This window comes from Poromitra crassiceps (genome assembly GCF_964638095.1).
Source record: "Poromitra crassiceps genome assembly, chromosome: 29".
NCBI lineage: Eukaryota > Metazoa > Chordata > Actinopteri > Beryciformes > Melamphaidae > Poromitra > Poromitra crassiceps.
Genome location: NC_139641.1, coordinates 7513582 through 7534150, shown reverse-complemented (window position 1 = coordinate 7534150; position 20569 = coordinate 7513582). Strand labels below are relative to the sequence as shown.

The 20569-nt window shown below is 45.0% G+C and overlaps 1 protein-coding gene across 1 annotated transcript in view; it reads right to left on the bottom strand.

The window, feature by feature from the left end:
* The window catches only part of LOC310800029 (protein NLRC3-like), a gene marked incomplete at both ends in the record, with an annotated part of 37246 nt that extends 18271 nt beyond the window's left edge, over window positions 1–18975 (bottom strand). Inside the window, 5 exons of the mRNA XM_083662624.1 lie at window positions 836–955; window positions 4651–4728; window positions 5984–6031; window positions 6794–6913; window positions 18971–18975. Of these exons, the coding sequence (XP_083518750.1) occupies window positions 836–955; window positions 4651–4728; window positions 5984–6031; window positions 6794–6913; window positions 18971–18975 (371 nt within the window). The remainder of the gene's footprint in view (window positions 1–835; window positions 956–4650; window positions 4729–5983; window positions 6032–6793; window positions 6914–18970) is intronic.
* Between the last annotated feature and the right edge of the window lie 1594 nt (window positions 18976–20569).

Below are 20569 nucleotides of genomic sequence, written 5' to 3'. Positions count from 1 at the left end.
GAGTGCCCTCTAGTGTTTATATGTTTTCCTTTGTTTTTATACTGTATGTATTTATAATTTCATATTGTACATACTTTTCATTCATGTTTCTTGGCCTGGTTATGTTCTAGTGGTAGAACAGGTCAGTTTGTCATCTGTTGCAGACATTTCTACACATTTTACCAAGCTGGTTTTCATCATCTGTATGTGTTGATCCAAACTCACATTCACATGAGTGATGACTTGTTTGACTCAGGAGAGGCTTTCCGGTTGACTGGCCGTGTCATTTAAGTCCCCTCCCCTTTCCTAATTGACTGTTTCTCGTTATATCTATTGATCCCAAAGTTTATAACTATGATGACCTCAGTATGTAGGATTTCACTCATAAATGTATCTTAACTCATTGAGTGCCAGCCACTTTTGGAAAACGGATGCTCCCAGTGCCAGCCCTTTCAGAGCGTTTTCAGTGATTTCTCGAGGCCCACAGAATATTGTGTGATATTACTATGTAAACAAAAGGCAACATGTTTTCAGAGGTGATCAAACACAACGACTCTGGTTTTTGGGATAATTGATGTGAAGTTTTAATTGTATAATTAGTTTGTGTGCACACATTATGAATTTGGAGGAATGAAAAACAAAAAAATGAGGGAATGAAATGTCTTCTGTGTGCATGAATCGAGCCAAACTGATGGCAGGTCTGACCCACATCCAGGAAGTGAAATATACTGTATATCTTGTCCTCCATAAAACGTGTTTTTTCTCCCTATGGTCACTCCTTGTCTCTGTAGTTTTCAGTGCAATCGTGTGGGTTATCAAATAACATTTCCTCATTACAGTATAACAGTCCTCTTACCTTGTGTCTGAAGGTCCAGGTTCATTACTGAACCATGGAGGATTGTGTTTAGACCAGTCACTCTTCATAGACAGACAGCTGGGTACTGGAGACTCTGCTCTCTGCCTGTGGTCCTGACCTCTGGAAACACAAATGTTTGATACATAAATTATCATTAGTTCTAGTGACTTTAAATTCATGTTTTGTTCTCATATTCTACTATTGTCTTCATTTGTTGATTTCTATTTTATTTGTTTAGATTATTTAGATTATTTATTATGTTTATATTATTATCATAGATTATGCATGTACATGTACTTTGCACGCCCACTGGGAAAAAGGGGGTTTGGCCAATTTCAAATCAGAGTCAGAGTCAGAGTCAGAGTCAGTTTATTTACCATTTGCAGTCGAAACTACATTGGAATTGGGGTGCAAGAGCTTAAAACATAGACACAAATATGACAAGTCATGACAACATAAAATAGCATATATATAGACAGACAGTAAAAAAGTTTAAAAAGTAAATAAGATAAAATAAGAGAATAAAACAAAAGGAGACAGGTACATCTGTGGATAAAGGCCCGAGTCATCCAGCTCACTTATTAAAGTGCAGGAACAAACAAAGTGCACAGTCAGACATAAAGTGCACAGTAGTAAAGTGCCTAAGCAAGGATTAATTGCATGAGAAGACCAGTATAAGACATCTTATACAAAAGAAAATAACAGAAAAAATAGAGGTCTAGGTGTGTCTAGGTGGTCTAGACAACAGAGATCTACCGTTTAGATTTGTGATCGTTCAAACTACGCACAGCACTCGGGTAAAAGCTTCTCGCAAAGCGAGTGGTGGAGCATTTAATGGAGCGGTAGCGTCTACCCAAAGGGAGTAACTCAAAAAGACTGGCGGCCGGGTGACCTGCAGGGTCCCTGATAATACTGGAGGCCCGGGACAGAAGTCTGGAGCTATAGAGCTCTTCTAGAGCCGGCAGGTTGGCACCAGTTATCTTGCGGGCAAGGCGCACTACCCTATTTAAGGATTTTCGCTCCTTAACAGTAAGGTTACCAAACCATACAGTGAAGGAACTAGTGAGAATGCTCTCAATAATACAGCGATAAAAGTTAACAAGGATCTGGCTGTTGTGGGTGAACTCCTTAAGTCTTCTTAAGAAGAAAAGACGTTGCTGAGACTTTTTAACAATCGCTTTGGTATTTGAGTGCCAGCTAAGATCATCCGAGATAGTGACACCTAGAAATTTAATACTTTTTACCATCTCATCCTCTGTACCATTGATTATTATAGGATGGTGAGGTGCCTTTTTACGGCGGAAGTCAACGACAAGCTCTTTTGTCTTGGAGGCATTGAGAATTAGGTTGTTGGCCTCGCTCCACCTGACAAGTTCTTCTACCTCAGATCTGTAGTTAGACTCGTCATTTGAGCTAATGAGCCCAATGACAGTGGTGTCATCCGCGTATTTAACTATGAGATTGTTGAGGTAGTGAGCGATACAGTCGTGGGTAAAGAGAGTAAACAAGAAGGAGCTAAGAATGCATCCTTGCGGCGAGCCAGTGCTCAGAACAAGTATATCAGACAGATTATTTCCGATCCTGACTCTTTGAGGCCTCAAAATTAAAAAGCTAAAAATCCACTCACAAAGAGCATCACACAGACCAAGATTTTGCAGTTTACGGATCAGAAGTGAGGGAATGATCGTATTAAAAGCAGAGCTATAGTCTATGAAAAGCATTCTGACATAGGCTCCACTTTTATCCAGGTGTTCATATACAGAGTTCAGAGCTATAGAAACTGCATCCTCAACTGATCTGTTTTCCCTATAAGCAAACTGTCAAGGATCAAGAGTAGGAGGAATCTGACATTTAATGTGGTCCAGCACCAAACGCTCCAGACATTTCATAAACACTGATGTTAGTGCAATGGGTCTGTAATCATTATGACATGTAACAGGAGATTTCTTTGGGACTGGGACTACAATGGACTCCTTGAAACTTTTAGGAACAATGCGACGCTGCAGTGACATATTAAAAATATCTGTCAGCACAGGGGCAAGCTGCTCAGAGCAGGACCTGGCAACTCGGGGAGGAATGCCATCCGGTCCAGCGGCCTTCCCCACCTTGGTCCTGGACAGGACCTTTCGAACCTCGTGTTCAGATACAGTTAACCCAGTACAGTTAACCTCGTGTTCAAGTACAGTTAGCCCAGTACAGTTAACCTCGTGTTCAAGTACAGTTAGCTCAGTACAGTTAACCTCGTGTTCAAGTACAGTTAGCCCAGTACGGTTAACCTCGTGTTCAAGTACAGTTAGCTCAGTACAGTTAACCTCGTGTTCAAGTACAGTTAGCTCAGTACAGTTAACCTCGTGTTCAAGTACAGTTAGCTCAGTACAGTTAACCTCGTGTTCAAGTACAGTTAGCTCAGTACAGTTAACCTCGTGTTCAAGTACAGTTAGCTCAGTACAGTTAACCTCGTGTTCAAGTACAGTTAGCTCAGTACAGTTAACCTCGTGTTCAAGTACAGTTAGCTCAGTACAGTTAACCTCGTGTTCAAGTACAGTTAGCCCAGTACAGTTAACCTCGTGTTCAAGTACAGTTAGCCCAGTACGGTTAACCTCGTGTTCAAGTACAGTTAGCCCAGTACAGTTAACCTCGTGTTCAAGTACAGTTAGCTCAGTACAGTTAACCTCGTGTTCAAGTACAGTTAGCCCAGTACAGTTAACCTCGTGTTCAAGTACAGTTAGCTCAGTACAGTTAACCTCGTGTTCAAGTACAGTTAGCTCAGTACAGTTAACCTCGTGTTCAAGTACAGTTAGCCCAGTACGGTTAACCTCGTGTTCAAGTACAGTTAGCTCAGTACGGTTAACCTCGTGTTCAAGTACAGTTAGCTCAGTACAGTTAACCTCGTGTTCAAGTACAGTTAGCCCAGACAGGTCACTGGATTCACGTAACATCACAAAACTCTGTAGAAAGGTTGGCGGAGGTATGCATTCTACAGAGTGCCCTCTAGTGTTGATGTTTTCCTTTGTTTTTATACTGTATATATTTATACTTTCATATTGTACATACTTTTCATTCATGTTTCTTGGCCTGGTTATGTTCTAGTGGTAGAACAGGTCAGTCTGTCATCTGTTGCAGACATTTCTACACATTTTACCAAGCTGGTTTTCATCATCTGTATGTGTTGATCCAAACTCACATTCACATGAGTGATGACTTGTTTGACTCAGGAGAGGCTTTCCGGTTGATTGGCCGTGTCATTTAAGTCCCCTCCCCTTTCCTAATTGACTGTTTCTCGTAATATCTATTGATCCCAAAGTTTATAACTATGATGACCTCAGTATGTAGGATTTCACTCATAAATGTATCTTAACTCATTGAGTGCCAGTCACTTTTGGAAAACGGATGCTCCCAGTGCCAGCCCTTTCAGAGCGTTTTCAGTGATTTCTCGAGGCCCACAGAATATTGTGTGATATTACTATGTAAACAAAAGGCAACATGTTTTCAGAGGTGATCAAACACAACGACTCTGGTTTTTGGGATAATTGATGTGAAGTTTTAATTGTATAATTAGTTTGTGTGCACACATTATGAATTTGGAGGAATGAAAAACAAAAAAATTAGGGAATAAAATGTCTTCTGTGTGCATGAATCGAGCCAAACTGATGGCAGGTCTGACCTACATCCAGGAAGTGAAATATACTGTATATCTTGTCCTCCATAAAACGTGTTTTTTCTCCCTATGGTCACTCCTTGTCTCTGTAGTTTTCAGTGCAATCGTGTAGGTTATCAAATAACATTTCCTCATTACAGTATAACAGTTCTCTTACCTTGTGTCTGAAGGTCCAGGTTCATTACTGAAGCATGGAGGATTGTGTTTAGACCAGTCACTCTTCATAGACAGACAGCTGGGTACTGGAGACTCTGCTCTCTGCCTGTGGTCCTGACCTCTGGAAACACAAATGTTTGATACATATCATTAGTTCTAGTCACTTCAAATTCATGTTTTGTTCTCATATTCTACTATTGTCTTCATTTGTTGATTTCTATTTTATTTGTTTAGATTATTTAGATTATTTATTATGTTTATATTATTATCATAGATTATGCATGTACATGTACTTTGCACGGCCACTGGCAAAAAGGGGGTTTGGCCAATCACAAAAAGGCACCTACATTTCAAATGGATTCACGTAACATCACAAAACTCTGTAGAAAGGTTGGTGGAGGTATGCATTCTACAGAGTGCCCTCTAGTGTTTATATGTTTTCCTTTGTTTTTATACTGTATATATTTATACTTTCATATTGTACATATTTTCATTCATGTTTCTTGGCCTGGTTATGTTCTAGTGGTAGAACAGGTCAGTCTGTCATCTGTTGCAGACATTTCTACACATTTTACCAAGCTGGTTTTCATCATCTGTATGTGTTGATCCTAACTCACATTCACATGAGTGATGACTTGTTTGACTCAGGAGAGGCTTTCCGGTTGATTGGCCGTGTCATTTAAGTCCCCTCCCCTTTCCTAATTGACTGTTTCTCGTTATATCTATTGATCCCAAAGTTTATAACTATGATGACCTCAGTATGTAGGATTTCACTCATAAATGTATCTTAACACTGTGTGAACAAAATGTGAGAGCTAATAATGATGTGATGAGACCAAGGAGGCATTGTTTTAAGTAACCAATAAGATGTTTTAGGCTTTGATATTTGGTTTCATAGAGACAAACAGTTTCCAGCTTATCACACATTAAATGCTTGTTGTGTTTGCAATTGTCAGTTGTGTTATATTTAATTCCACCCACTGTAGCTTATATTTTATTTAGTTTTATATATCTTGAAATTATTTGTTGCTCAATTGATCCAAATCTACAGAGATAATTTAAATGTATCTCATTTTATTGTTATCTTATTCTTATTCTTAGTGAATGAAATAATAGCCTTTTTTTCTACTCAAATATCAATGAGCTTGTATTTTTCTCTTTCCAGTATTCCATCATATCTTTACTACTAACTTGATTTCATGAATACAATCTCATTGAACCATATTCCATCAGGTAGGCTTATGGGATAACAGTTCTCTTACCTTGTGTCTGAAGGTCCAGGTTCACTACTGAAGTGTGGAGGTTGATCTTTAGACCGGTCAGTCTTCATAGACAGACAGCTGGATACTGGAGACTCTGCTCTCTGCCTGTGGTACTGACCTCTATAAATCAAAAGAAAAGGCAACATGTTTTCAATTTTAGATTTATTTTCTATTCAATAGAAGTGCAATGTAGACAGGAGGTCACAGAATGTCTACAAAATGCATCTTGAATAGAAAATAAATGCACAATAATTGTAAACACTCCAAAACCGATACTTCCGACGGCGGCGCTGTGGAGCAGTCGAAAACCAAAATGACACAGCCGAAGAAGGCTGTATCTGAGCTAAAAACTTTGGCAATTCCATGTGAATAATGGCTCGGTATTGGAAACTGTGTATTGATAACGTGTATATCGCGTGAAGCCATTGGAGCCGACCTCCCAGTGGTTAGAGGACCCGCGCATCCGAGACTCTGAAGGAATAATGAGTGAGGAGTCTCGCGCTAGCTAGCTGGCTGCTAGCTACTTTCAGGTGATCGCTCGCCTCAAACTCGATGTACTTCGGTGATATTTTAATTCCGTTTTTCACAAGGTGCAAACTACGGCTCTTGACTTATCCACTGTGCCATTTGGGAAGTAAAACGATCCATTTAAAAGCGTATTGCTGTCGTTCTCTTCCATGCCTGCCTGCACAAGCAGGAGACAGGAAACCGAACGGCTTGACTACAAGTACGGGGCGACGAAGGGACAAAATAGCGGCATGCGATTAACGATTAAAAAAAAAAAACGCGTTATGATCGGCGCGCGTTAACGCGCGATTAGCGCGTTAACGCTGACAGCCCTACAAATAACATTTCCTCATTACAGTATAACAGTCCTCTTACCTTGTGTCTGAAGGTCCAGGTTCATTACTGAAGAGTGGAGGATGATCTTTAGACCAGTCAGTCTTCATAGACAGACAGCTGGGTACTGGAGACTCTGCTCTCTGCCTGTGGTACTGACCTCTGTAAATCAAAAGAAAAGGCAACATGTTTTCAGAGGTGATCAAACACAACGACTCTGCTTTTTGGGATAATTGATGTGAAGTTTTAATTGTATAATTAGTTTGTGTGCACACATTATGAATTTGGAGGAATGAAAAACAAAAAATTGAGGGAATAAAATGTCTTCTGTGTGCATGAATCGAGCCAAACTGATGGCAGGTCTGACCTACATCCAGGAAGTGAAATATACTGTATATCTTGTCCTCCATAAAATGTGTTTTTTCTCCCTATGGTCACTCCTTGTCTCTGGAGTTTTCAGTGCAATCGTGTAGGTTATCAAATAACTAGGACTGACAAACGATTAATTTTCTTAATCGCGATTAATCGTGCGATTAATTATAATTAATCGCGATTAATCACGTCTTTGTATCGCATGTTTAAAATGCTATTATTTTGCATTGCAAAGCATTTTTTATTAGATATTAATAATTATTACCAGTGTGTCGTGATTGGGAATCAAATGAATGCAAATAAATGTACTTTGTGATCTTGAATTTTAGATTTATTTTCTATACAATAGAAGTGCAATGTAGACAAGAGGTCACAAAATGTCTACAAAATGCATCTTGAATAGAAAATAAATGCACAATAATTGTAAACACTCCAAAACCAATACTTCCGGCGGCGGCGCTGTGGAGCAGTCGAAAACCAAAATGACACAGCCGAAGAAGGCTGTGTCTGAGCTAAAAACTTTGGCAATTCCATGTGAACAATGGCTCGGTATTGGAAACTGTGTATTGATAACGTGTATATCGCGTGAAGCCATTGGAGCCGACCTCCCAGTGGTTAGAGGACCCGCGCATCCGAGACTCTGAAGGAATAATGAGTGAGGAGTCTCGCGCTAGCTAGCTGGCTGCTAGCTACTTTCAGGTGATCGCTCGCCTCAAACTCGATGTACTTCGGTGATATTTTAATTCCGTTTTTCACAAGGTGCAAACTACGGCTCTTGACTTATCCACTGTGCCATTTGGGAAGTAAAACGATCCATTTAAAAGCGTATTGCTGTCGTTCTCTTCCATGCCTGCCTGCACAAGCAGGAGACAGGAAACCGAACGGCTTGACTACAAGTACGGGGCGACGAAGGGACAAAATAGCGGCATGCGATTAACGCGATTTAAAAAAAAACGCGTTATGATCGGCGCGCGTTATGATCGGCGCGCATTAACGCTGACAGCCCTACAAATAACATTTCCTCATTACAGTATAACAGTCCTCTTACCTTGTGTCTGAAGGTCCAGGTTCATTACTGAAGAGTGGAGGTTGATCTTTAGACCGGTCACTCTTCATAGACAGACAGCTGGGTACTGGAGACTCTGCTCTCTGCCTGTGGTACTGACCTCTGTAAATCAAAAGAAAAGGCAACATGTTTTCAGAGGTGATCAAACGACTCTGCTTTTTGGGATAATTGATGTGAAGTTTTAATTGTATAATTAGTTTGTGTGCACACATTATGAATTAGGAGGAATGAAAAACAAAAAATGTATGGAATAAAATGTCTTCTGTGTGCATGAATCGAGCCAAACTGATGGCAGGTCTGACCTACATCCAGGAAGTGAAATATACTGTATATCTTGTCCTCCATAAAACGTGTTTTTTCTCCCTATGGTCACTCCTTGTCTCTGTAGTTTTCAGTGCAATCGTGTAGGTTATCAAATAACATTTCCTCATTACAGTATAACAGTCCTCTTACCTTGTGTCTGAAGGTCCAGGTTCATTACTGAAGCATGGAGGATGATCTTTAGACCAGTCAGTCTTCATAGACAGACAGCTGGGTACTGGAGACTCTGCTCTGCCATCCTCTTCCTCCTCCTCCTTCCTCATCTTCTGGACTTTGTGATCTTGTATCTATGAAAGGTGCTATACAAATAAGCTTTAGTTATTTTCTCACTTGTACACTTCAGTCAGTCTCAGAGGTAAACCAGTTATACTGGGGGCGGGAGGGGGGGGGATAAACGGTTATATTTATGCAATTAAAACAACTTGGTTCAGGTTAGGGAAATGGTTTGGTCATGTGTGTGTTTTGTTATGCGACTCACGGTTTAGAAACGCTGGGAATCGAACTCCGGCAAACGTCTGGCCACCAACCCCCACCGCACCGCTCTGACTGTCCACCGTGCTATTTCAATGCGACACACACACACACACACACACACACACATGCACACACACACACACACACACACACATGCACACACGCACACGCACACACACACACACACACACACACACACGCACACACACACACACACACACACACACACACACACACACAATTTTATTCTAGCTTCATTCATTATTGTTTTTTTATCAACACTTGTCTTCAATGAGAATTGCATTTTCAAGCAGATCAACAGCTGGCTGTAGTGTGTGGGGTGGATACTGTCAGTCAGGTGCTGAAATCTGTAGAACAGGTGCATCAGCGCCCCTCTGTGGTCACCCACGGTGGTCACAGATTTCAGTGAAACTGCTGGTTTATGAGAACTCCGCCTCCGCCCTCAGTCAGAGACGACAGGCGGATGACACAACACACGCGGACCAGTCAGACTCTGTAGGCAAGTCGACGCATGTACAGTAGTAGTAGGCCCTCTGTAAGCCTAATATAATATGAAGCAGATTAGTTTCCCACCCCGCTCTGAAGTCCTGATCTGCCTGCAGAAAGTCAACAAGCCGTTTCTCTCTTTATGAGGAGTCATGTGACTGAAAGACGCTCATCTCGCAGAGTCTCAGACACACAGATGGAATCAAACTGGGTTAATTTAACGGTTTTGACTCTGAAGAAGACGCAGTGCGCGTCGAAACGTCAGTTTTGTACCTTTATTAAATTTATTTAAGTGACTTTGTGTGCTCCAGCTCACTCATTGGGTTAGTCCTTTTGGAAGTGGCCCATTGACCTGTTTACATGGGTTAATTTAACGGTTTAATAAACTGCGTCATGACAGGCTTCGGTGAGCTTTCCTCCTATTAGTGTATGTACATATAGTCACACATATATATTGTAGCGAATCAGCAGTACACACATAGTGGTGAGCAATGGTAGTGTCTCCGCTACAGATAGGAACTGTGTGGGGGAGTGTTATGTTGGGGAGCACTATGCTGTGGGACGACTTCCGGGGGGAGACTGAGCATGCGCGTCAGTCTCCGCGCACTGCCGAAGGGAAAGCTGCTATCTATGAGCATGACAACAGCGGAGAGTTGTAAATATGAATAACTGTGAATAAAGAACCTGTACCAGAAAGAAGCCTCTGCCTCATGAAGTACTAAGAACGTTACATTGGCGTCAGAAGTTTAAAACGGTGAATTACCTCCAGAATCGGCAAGATGGTTAACGAGTTCCTGAAGAAAGAGAAGCAAAGACTCAAACGGGAGGCGGGAAGAGAAAGAGCCGGGGCGGACTACCAAGCATCCGAGGAGGAAGAAGACTGGGTAGAAGCGGCCGCTACCACAGAGATCCAGGCGGGGATAGCAGCAGCAAGCCTGGGGTTTGTGATGATAAAATCCGAACTAAACGGCGATATCCCCGTAGCCACGGAAGCTACCCCGCGGCTCAAAGAGGCTAGCAGGCAGGCTAACGAGGCGGCGGAGAGAGCGGAAGAGCCGAGGCCGGTGAGAGTGAAGATCGAGCGGGTTGACAACACCGCTGTAGCCATGGAGGCTGTGCCACAGCCCGGTGAAGCTAGCCGGAGAACCGGAGACAAAGACGGGACACGGGTCGAGGAGACAAAGGACGGCGGGCGGCGAGGAAGAAAGGAAATCACCCCGCCAAAATTCAACGGTAAAGGCGAATGGGAGCCATATTGCACAATGTTCAACGTAGCAGCGGAAATGAATGGCTGGTCGAGGGGAGAGAGAGCCAGTCATCTGGTAATGTCACTCGAGGGTGAAGCTATAACATGTGTAGCAGCAATGGCAGATACCAAAGACTTAGACGTTGTGATGGCGGCCCTGAGGAGGCGTTTCGGACGATGCAAAGAAGAAGGCATTATGGTCGCAGAACTGTGTAACAGGCGTAGACGACCAGGGGAGTCGCTGCGGGCGCTAGCCACAGACATTGAGATCCTCAGCCGGCGTGTATACAGCCGGCTGCCGCCAGAAGCACTGGACGAGCTAGCCCGAAACTACTTCGTCCAGGCTATCGCGCCGCGAGGGCTACGAGAGCAAGTAATGCTGCAACGGCCAAAGACACTAGAAATAGCGCTAGAGCTGGCGTTTGAAAGAGAGACAGTGGAGGGCTGGGCCATGAACAGCGAAGAGGGGAGAGCTGTCCCCGTAGTGAGAATGGCAGCGGAAAGCACGATACAAGAAGAGCCAGCGTGGAAGACGGCTTTGGCAGAACAAGGCAACATGGTGAAAGAACTGTCCGAGTCAGTACAACAGCTCAAAGAACAACTGCTCCGCAGAGCGACCCTGCAGCCCAACCCCGCTCGACAGCCCACCCAGCGGAACAACAGCTGGGCTAGAGGGAGCATGATCTGCTGGGGATGTGGGCGCCCCGGTCATCGGGAAGCAGACTGCCGCCGGAGAGCGTGGAACCAGGGAAACGGTACGGGGCCCGTCCAGATGGGGCGAGACGGGTCTACGATGCCACAGTCCCCGTAGCCACAGCGTCGCAGGAGGGAGCCCACCGACAGCAACAGAGAGGTGGGGCTCCGCCGTGCCCCGAAGTAGACGACATCCAACTTAACGTCTCAAAGACTAAAGAGATCTGTGTTGATTTTAGACGATCCTCCCCAGTTCCCCAGAACAGTGTTGTCCATGGGCAACCAGTAGACTTGGTGACCAATTATAAATATCTTGGCACTATTTTTGACAGCAAGTTGAAGTTCGATCTAAACTGTGAAATGCTGTGCAAAAAAGGTCAACAACGCCTCTTTTGCCTAAGGAAGCTTGCTAGATTCCAGGTTGACAGGACTCTGATGAAACTATTTTATTGTGCCTATATCGAGTCTGTAATCTCATTCTCTATTATCTGTTGGTATGGAAACCTTGGTATTCAAGGGAGGAACTCTCTCGGGAGGATCGTGAGAGCGGCATCAAAAATAGCCGGAGTAAATTTTAGTAGCCTGGACCACATTTTTAACAAACAGGTGCTTAAAAAGGCCATGTCCATTCGCATGGACGATACTCATCCTCTCTGTCCAGAGTATGTGCTGCTCCCTTCGGGCCTTCGGCTAAAGGTTCCGAGGGCTACGAGAAACAGATATAAACTGTCTTTCGTTCCTGTTTCCATCACAGCTTTAAATGCTGCTGAGAGGAGGAGATAGTGCACTCTCTCTCTCTCTCTCTCTCTCTGTCTCGCCCTCTTTTTTCTGTCTCTCGTGCAGCTTAAACGCTGCTGGGCGGAGGAGATGATGCACTCTCTCTCCTTGTCTCTCTTCTTAGGTAGGTATTGCTGCTATAAATATTCTTTATATATTTTATATTCGAGATATATCTTTATTTATTTTTTACCTACCTATTTATGTGAGCTCAAATAGTCCTGGACTCTTATTACTTTTAAGTTCATGCACGTGTCTTTTACTACTTTTAAGTACATTGTACGTGTCTTTACTACTTTTAAGTACATCGTACAGATCCTTTGAGGTGTGTTTTTATTTTGTTTTTATTTTATTTTATCCTGTGTTTACTTGATCCTTTTTCTGCTGGAAAACTGCTGCCATGCTCCATGTTTGTTTTAATTTGTTCATGTTTTGTTTTTTCATGTATTCGCTATGCTTTTTATGTCTGCTGCACACAAATTGCCCTTCGGGGACAAATAATAAACTTGAATCTTGAATCTTGAATCTTGAATCGCCGGAGCTGTCAACATGCAGAGCGGGCCGCGCGCGATGAACGGCTGCCATGTTCCAGCCTACCTACAGGGGAGATACTGCGCCGCCCTGGTGGACACGGGGTGTACGGCGACGCTGGTGAACGTCAACATGATGCCCGAGGGGATGCGCCTGGAGCAGCCAGCAGCACAGCTGCTAAGAACAGTGTCCGGTGAGTTAATGCCAATGAGGGGGAGGGGACACGTAATGATAACAGTGGGGGGACAGACAGTGGACTTTCCGGTGTGGGTGGTAGAAATGGCGGGGCCTTGCATCCTGGGGGAAGACTACTTAACGATGAACAAATGCACAGTAGACCTAGGAAAAAGCACATTGACATTTGCAGAAGGAGCGGTAGTCCAAATGAGCCACCCGCCCACCGTTCCAAGGGAACGGCCTAACGTTAACAACATCACCGTGTACCGCGTCACCGTAGAGCATGAACCCCACCTAGCAGGCCCAGCCCCCCCCCAAAACCACGCCCCTAGCCCACCTCCAAACACTTGCCCTCAGCCAATGCAACAGGCAGAGGGAGAGAGAGAGAGGTTAGAAATGCTCAGGACACTACACCAACGTCAGAGCGAGGGGTTAGAACCACAACAGAGCGACGAACTGTGGAGAGTACTAGAAGAGTACAAAGACATTTTCGCGATGTCGGACGATGAACTAGGCTGCACTCACCTGGTAGAACACCAAATAGACACTGAAGGGGCGCGGCCCATCAGATCATATCCCCGTCGAATTCCAGCAGCAAGAAGAGATATAGCGAACGAAGCTGTAGAAAACATGCTGAGGGCAGGGATCATCGAGCCGTCAGAGAGCCCATGGGCATCGGGAGTAGTGTTGGTAAAAAAGAAAAATAGCGCAAAGATGCGATTTTGCGTAGACTATAGAGGGTTGAACAAAGTGACAAAAAAAGACGCGTACCCGATGCCCGTCATCGAGGAGCTACTAGACATAGTGGGGGAGTCAGCCTGGTTCTCCTCCCTAGACCTCCGCAGTGGGTACTGGCAGGTGCCCCTCTGCGACGATGCCAAGCCAAAGACCGCCTTCCGCACCGAGAGAGGACTGTGGCAGTTTCGAGTACTCAGTTTCGGGCTGTGTAACGCACCCGCAACGTTCGAGCGGTTAATGGAGAAACTGCTGGGGGACATTCCCCAAACAGAATGCGTCGTATACTTAGATGACATCTTGACACACGGGGGCTCGTTTCAGGCAGCGGTGGGAGCATTACGAAAGGTCCTACAGAAAATAGCAGCGGCGGGTCTAAAGCTACACCCAGATAAGTGCCACTTCCTGAAGAAGAGGGTAGAGTTCTTGGGACATGGCATCGGCGAGGGGGGCATCCGCACTCTAGAGGAAAAAACACGGGCAGTCTCAGAATGGCCCACCCCCAGAGACAAAAGTGAACTCGAGAGCTTCGTAGGGTTAGCATCCTACTACAGAAAGTTTGTAAAAGGATTTTCTGACATCGCAGAGCCACTGTTCCGGCTTAAAGAAAAGAACACAGACTTCAACTGGACAGCAAAATGCCACCTAGCGTTCGAAACCCTCAAGAAAGCGCTGACCGAGACCCCCGTGCTTAGAGCACCAGACCCCGCACTGCCGTTCCTACTAGACACTGATGCCAGCAATGGGGGTATGGGGGCCGTGCTGTCCCAGGCAGGGCCGGAGGGGGAGCAGGTGGTGGGGTACTTCAGTAAGACGTTTGATAAGACAGAAAGAAACTACTGCGTCACACGCCGGGAGCTCCTAGCAGTCGTAGAAGCACTGAGACACTTTAGATACTACCTCCTGGGACAGCCTCAGTTCACCATACGGACCACTCAGCGCTGCAGTGGTTATGGTCCTTCCGGGAGCCGGAGGGACAGGTGTGCCGCTGGTTAGAGAGAATGGCGGACTATAACTTCACCATAGAGCACAGAGCAGGGAGACACCACGTAAATGCAGATGCCCTGTCACGACGACCCTGCGCGGAAAGGGGGTGTGTGTACTGTGAGAAGAGAGAGGGGAGAGAGAGAGAGCTCCAAGAAGACGCTAGAGTCTGCCCTAACCACACGGGAGATGGGCCAGTGTGCAAGACACTGCGGATGGCAGAAGCAGCAGATTGGAAGGGCCACCAGGAAAACGACAGGGAGCTGTCACCAGTGCTGCAGTGGGTAGAAGCGGGCCAGAAGCCGCAATGGGAGGAGGTGGCGGGGGCCACCGACACAACCAAAGGGCTGTGGGCAGGGTTTGACACCCTGAGATTGAACAGTGGAGTGCTGATGAAGTGCTGGAAAGAGCCAGCAACGGGAGAAAACAAGTGGCGAAAAGTAGTGCCAACGACACTGAGAGATGAGGTGTGCAGGAGCTGCCATGGGACAGTAGGGGCGGGCCACTTTGGGGTAAGCAAAACCCTCCGTCGCATCAGACAAGGCTTTTATTGGGGGAGGATGAGGAGAGACGTACAGGACTTCTGTCGGCGCTGCGACCTCTGCGCGGCGTACAAAGGGCCATTAGACCAGTCTCGCGCCCCGCTCCAACAGCTAGCAGCAGGAGCCCCCATGGAGAGGGTAGGGGTAGACGTGATGGGGCCGTTTCCACGCTCAGAGAGTGGAAATCGATACGTCCTAGTAGCCATGGACTACTTTACAAAATGGCCAGAGGCATACGCGCTGCCCGACCAGGAGGCGGGGACGGTGGTCGACGCACTAGTCACAGGCATGTTCAGTAGGTTCGGAGCACCAGAGACCCTACACAGTGACCAAGGAAGAAACTTTGAGTCACGAGTGTTCGCCACCATGTGCGAGAAACTGAACATTAGAAAGACACGGACCACAGCATTGCACCCCCAGAGCGATGGCCTAGTAGAAAGATTCAATAGGACACTGAAAAAGCAGTTGGCCATCCTCACGGAGGAGCACCAGAGAGACTGGGACACGCACCTGCCTCTCATCCTCATGGCCTACAGATCCGCAACACACGAGTCCACCTCCTGCACACCCGCCCTGCTCATGTTAGGTCGAGAACTGCGGACACCAGCAGAAATGGCGTTCGGCAAGCCACCGGATGCACTGGACGCTCCCCCGGGGAGAGAGTACGCCAGGAGGCTACAAGATCGATTAGAGTCCGCTCACAACTTCGCTCGGGACCAGCTAGAGAAAGCAGGCATGAAACAAAAAAGGAACTATGATGTGAGGGCAAAGGGAAACCATTTCCAGGGGGGGGAGTTGGTGTGGGTGTACACACCCCGGAGAAAAAAAGGGCGTAGCCCTAAACTGGACTGTCACTGGACAGGCCCATGCAGGGTCATGGAGAGAATGGGGGAGGTGGTGTACCGAGTGCAGATGCCACTTGGTGGCAAGAAGGTACTCCACAGAGACAGGTTGGCCCCATACCGGGGGGGGTGCACCCTTCCCCCAGATCTCGGCCGCCCAGCGGTTTCACTTAGACAGAGTGAAAGAAGGAATCTGTTTCCACAGAGAGGGACGTCCGGCCATGACCGGGCGGGCCCCACTCAGAGACTTGAAGCACCAGAGACACTGCAGGTGGGGTCAGGCCCACCGGCAGATTCACAGAGACTAACACGGCCACGGAGAGAGCCAAGGGCTCCAGGACATTTGAGCAACTTCGAGTTGTACTAAAAAAAAAAAAAAAAAAAAGGAGGAGATGGTGGTTGGAAGTGTTATAATGGAAAGTGAATGATGTGTATGGCATGAGATATTGTGGGGAGGAGACGTGGGAAAAGCCTGAGATGGAAACATAAAATGTGGTTAAAAAACAAAGAACTGTTAAAAAGAAAAAAAAGATGCTGGGAGTGTTGGTACAGGGGAGGTGTGATGTGGTGTCAACGTGGGCGTTGACCTTATTGTTGGGCGGGGAGTATGTAGCGAATCAGCAGTACACACATAGTGGTGAGCAATGGTAGTGTCTCCGCTACAGATAGGAACTGTGTGGGGGAGTGTTATGTTGGGGAGCACTATGCTGTGGGACGACTTCCGGGGGGAGACTGAGCATGCGCGTCAGTCTCCGCGCACTGCCGAAGGGAAAGCTGCTATCTATGAGCATGACAACAGCGGAGAGTTGTAAATATGAATAACTGTGAATAAAGAACCTGTACCAGAAAGAAGCCTCTGCCTCATGAAGTACTAAGAACGTTACAATATATATATCTCCTTCACATATGCAGATCTCGCATTCAGGCATTAATACCACTTTGGAACTCATTTAAATTAGCAGTACAATGCATATGTGAGTTGTCCTGCTTTATCTGTCATTTATAATATATTATCTGTATTGTTCCATTCCTATTTCTGTATACTGTCATCCTGGGCACCTCTAGTGGATGCCCAGGCCCATTTTGTGGGAGATGTGTTGTTTTCTCTGTGGTCAGACTTGGTTCTGTCCACATAAAAGTCTGGAGTATAGCCAATATACCATAACTGTGCTAATTTCACTTTTGATCACAATGTATAATTGTATTTGTATGTAACTTTCTTCATCCAAGCTTTTCCTGTCACATGACCGAGTTGACCCACTTGACTGCGTCATGTGACTGTTCCATGCATGTATTTAAGATGGCGTCTTCCTATGTCACACTGTCTGAGGAAGGGCATGCTGCCCGAAACGTAACCCACCGGTGTCAAATAAAACACACCTAACTGGAGCCTTTGCAGTGTGCGAGCTTTATTTATTTTTTCTATTTTTTCAATTTTTTCTGGGCTTCTGTGAAGTACAGGGCCACCGCCCAGATCAACTTCCCTCTTTGTTTTACTGACGTCATTATCTCACTGTTACATCTTTTCTATGAGCGTTGAGAGAGAGGAAAATAGGCAGGTGAACGCAGGAGAAGACCGAGGGTTTTACAATAAACAACAGGGACGTAAACTCAGTGGAAAAAGGTGACAGATACCAGCCCGGGCAGAGACACAAAAAAAACACTCAAATCATTAACTTAACACAAGTGCGAGAAGGTGACTTTTACCTGACCTAAATGTACCTAAAGGTGACTTTTACCTGACCTAAATGTACCTAAAGGTGACTTTTACCTCACCTAAATGTACCTAAAGGTGACTTTTACCTGACCTAAATGTACCTAAAGGTGACTTTTACCTCACCTAAATGTTACCTAAAGGTGACTTTTACCTGACCTAAATGTACCTAAAGGTAACTTTTACCTGACCTAAATGTACCTAAAGGTGACTTTTACCTCACCTAAATGTACCTAAAGGTGACTTTTACCTGACCTAAATGTACCTAAAGGTGACTTTTACCTCACCTAAATGTTACCTAAAGGTGACTTTTACCTGACCTAAATGTACCTAAAGGTGACTTTTACCTGACCTAAATGTACCTATAGGTGACTTTTACCTCACCTAAATGTACCTAAAGGTGACTTTTACCTCACCTAAATGTACCTAAAGGTGACTAGTTTCATCCCTGAATAAAAGAATGATAGGAATAATAATGTAATTACACTCACCCTGCTTCTCCCTCCTGCTGCTCTGCTCTCTCAATGTAAAATGGAGTCGCTCTGACTCGCTCTCTGAACTGACACATTTTACTTTCACTTTCAACAGTTTGCTCCTCCTCAGCCTGTACAGTTTGATATATGGTGCCAAATAAATACAACTCTCCCAAGAAACAATTGACAACAAATAGCCTAGGCTAAACTGAGTTTTTTCAATTGTGCCTTCAAAGAAGTTCCTATATTTTATTTTTTACATGTGTGTTGGAATAAGACCGGAATAAGGCGGTGCTATGGAGGGTGGATCGTGCCTAAATCAAACTGCGGTCACGCCATCCGCACTTTGAGGAAGCGTAGTCGCGCTATCTGCACGTAAAATCCATTGAGCGTCTACTTCGCTCTGCACGGTAAAGAGTGGGTGAGCCCCTCATGGTGCCTTCAGGTACGCCTCGTACACCCAGAAAAGGCTACTAATGGCCACAGAGATTGTTGTAAACAGCACAGATAATGTTTTTCTTATCACTTTCCCCTGTTGAAATGCATGCATCTGTCATTAAGGCTACTTTATTGTTCTTCAAGACAACATTTTTAATAATTAATTGTCAATGAGGTTGTTTGTGGTGCCATTTGTCTGTCTGTATGTCTGTTTATTAGAATTAGACAAAAACTAATATGCACATTTTCATGAAACTTGGTGGAAGGGTGAAGCATGGACAAAGGAAGAAGGCATTACATTTAGGTACGGATCTATGTCAGACTGACCTCATGGTGGCGCTATAATAGCCCTCTTTACATAGGCTGATTTTCAAAAGGCCATGAAAACTTCAAATCAATTTGTTTCCTGCAAACTCCACCAGATTCTTGCTCAGTACTCCCCAGTCTACCTACCTGATGATTAGCAAGTGGTTTTACTGCAGCATTTTGGAATAATCCAATGACAAAGTCATATAGCTACATTATGCATAATCTGACATAGACTGATTATCAAAAGGCCATGAAAACTTCAAATGTCATCAGTGATGTAATCAGTGACATCATTGTGACATCACTGATGATGTCATCAGTGACATCATTGTGACATCACTGATATTGTAATTAGGGATGTTCATCATTTGATCGTTAAGGAATTGAATCGATCATGTGGAATTTTTATCGATTATTGTTATTATTATTATTATTATTTTTTTTTTTTGCGGACTAGGTTTGGGTGGAATTCGTTCCTCCTCGCCCCACTCCATTGCACAGCCGACTAACGTGAGGTGGAGCTTCTCGTGCGTTCCTTTATCGCAAAATAACTGGGATGTGGAGGCTAAATGACATCACATCCGTTTTGTTAGCGTTCCATTTGCAAACAAACAGAGCCAGCCAATCGCGTTGTCCTGCGCTGTTTGGGACCGTGTATAAAAGGCGGGAGGAGGGGAGAGGAGAGGAGGGGAGGGGAGAGGAGACGAGAGGAGGGGAGGGGAGAGGAGGGGAGAGGAGAGGAGGGGAAAGCAGGTGTCTGCTGGGCACAGACACCCAGGCCGCCACCACCCAGGCCAAAAGCCACCCTTGGCCCAGAGACCCAGGCCAGCCACCCCAACCTCCAGGCTGCCACCACCCAGGCCAAGTGCCCCTCCGCTGGGCAGACACCCAGGGTAGCCCCCCAACCACCACCCAACCACCACCCGCCCTGCCCCTCACCCTGCCCGGGTCCCACACCTCCGGCCGAGACCCCCCTCCAGAACCCCGCGCACCAGGCGGACCCGGTGCATGGCGCGACGCAGTAAACAAACTCATGTTTCCCTCGTCACCAGTCATGCTGGACATCAGCACAAGTGTGCGATCCCTCTCATTCCCGCAAATATGTAATGTAGCCTATGTAAATACAGTGTTGTGTAGCGGAAGCCATCATCAAGCTACTCGGACCACTTTAAAACAAATGTGTATTTATGTTGCTGGTGTAAAACTTTGGAATTCTCAACAGAAGGACCTAAAGGGTTGTACAAATATTTTTCAGTTTAAATTTTTTTATAAAGAGAGACAAATTAGAGATTATGCACTTGAAACTTAATTGGATGTTAGCTTTATTTGATTTAAGCTTGTATTTTTTTTTCTTTTATAGGTTATTTTTGTTTATGTTGTTGTAATCACGGTGTTGATGGTGTAGGTATCTGTAAATGACAGACCATTTATAGATTATTTGTGTTCAAGTAAGGGGCAGATAAAAAATAAGAATTATATTCTTCTTTCTGCTCCTTTTCAGTCATGAAAAGCATTGATTTCAAACATGTATTGTGATGTATTGTGTAACCAAATGTATATTGTATAATTGTGCATTTTCATGACAGGAACAAATAAAAATGAATGAATGAATGAATG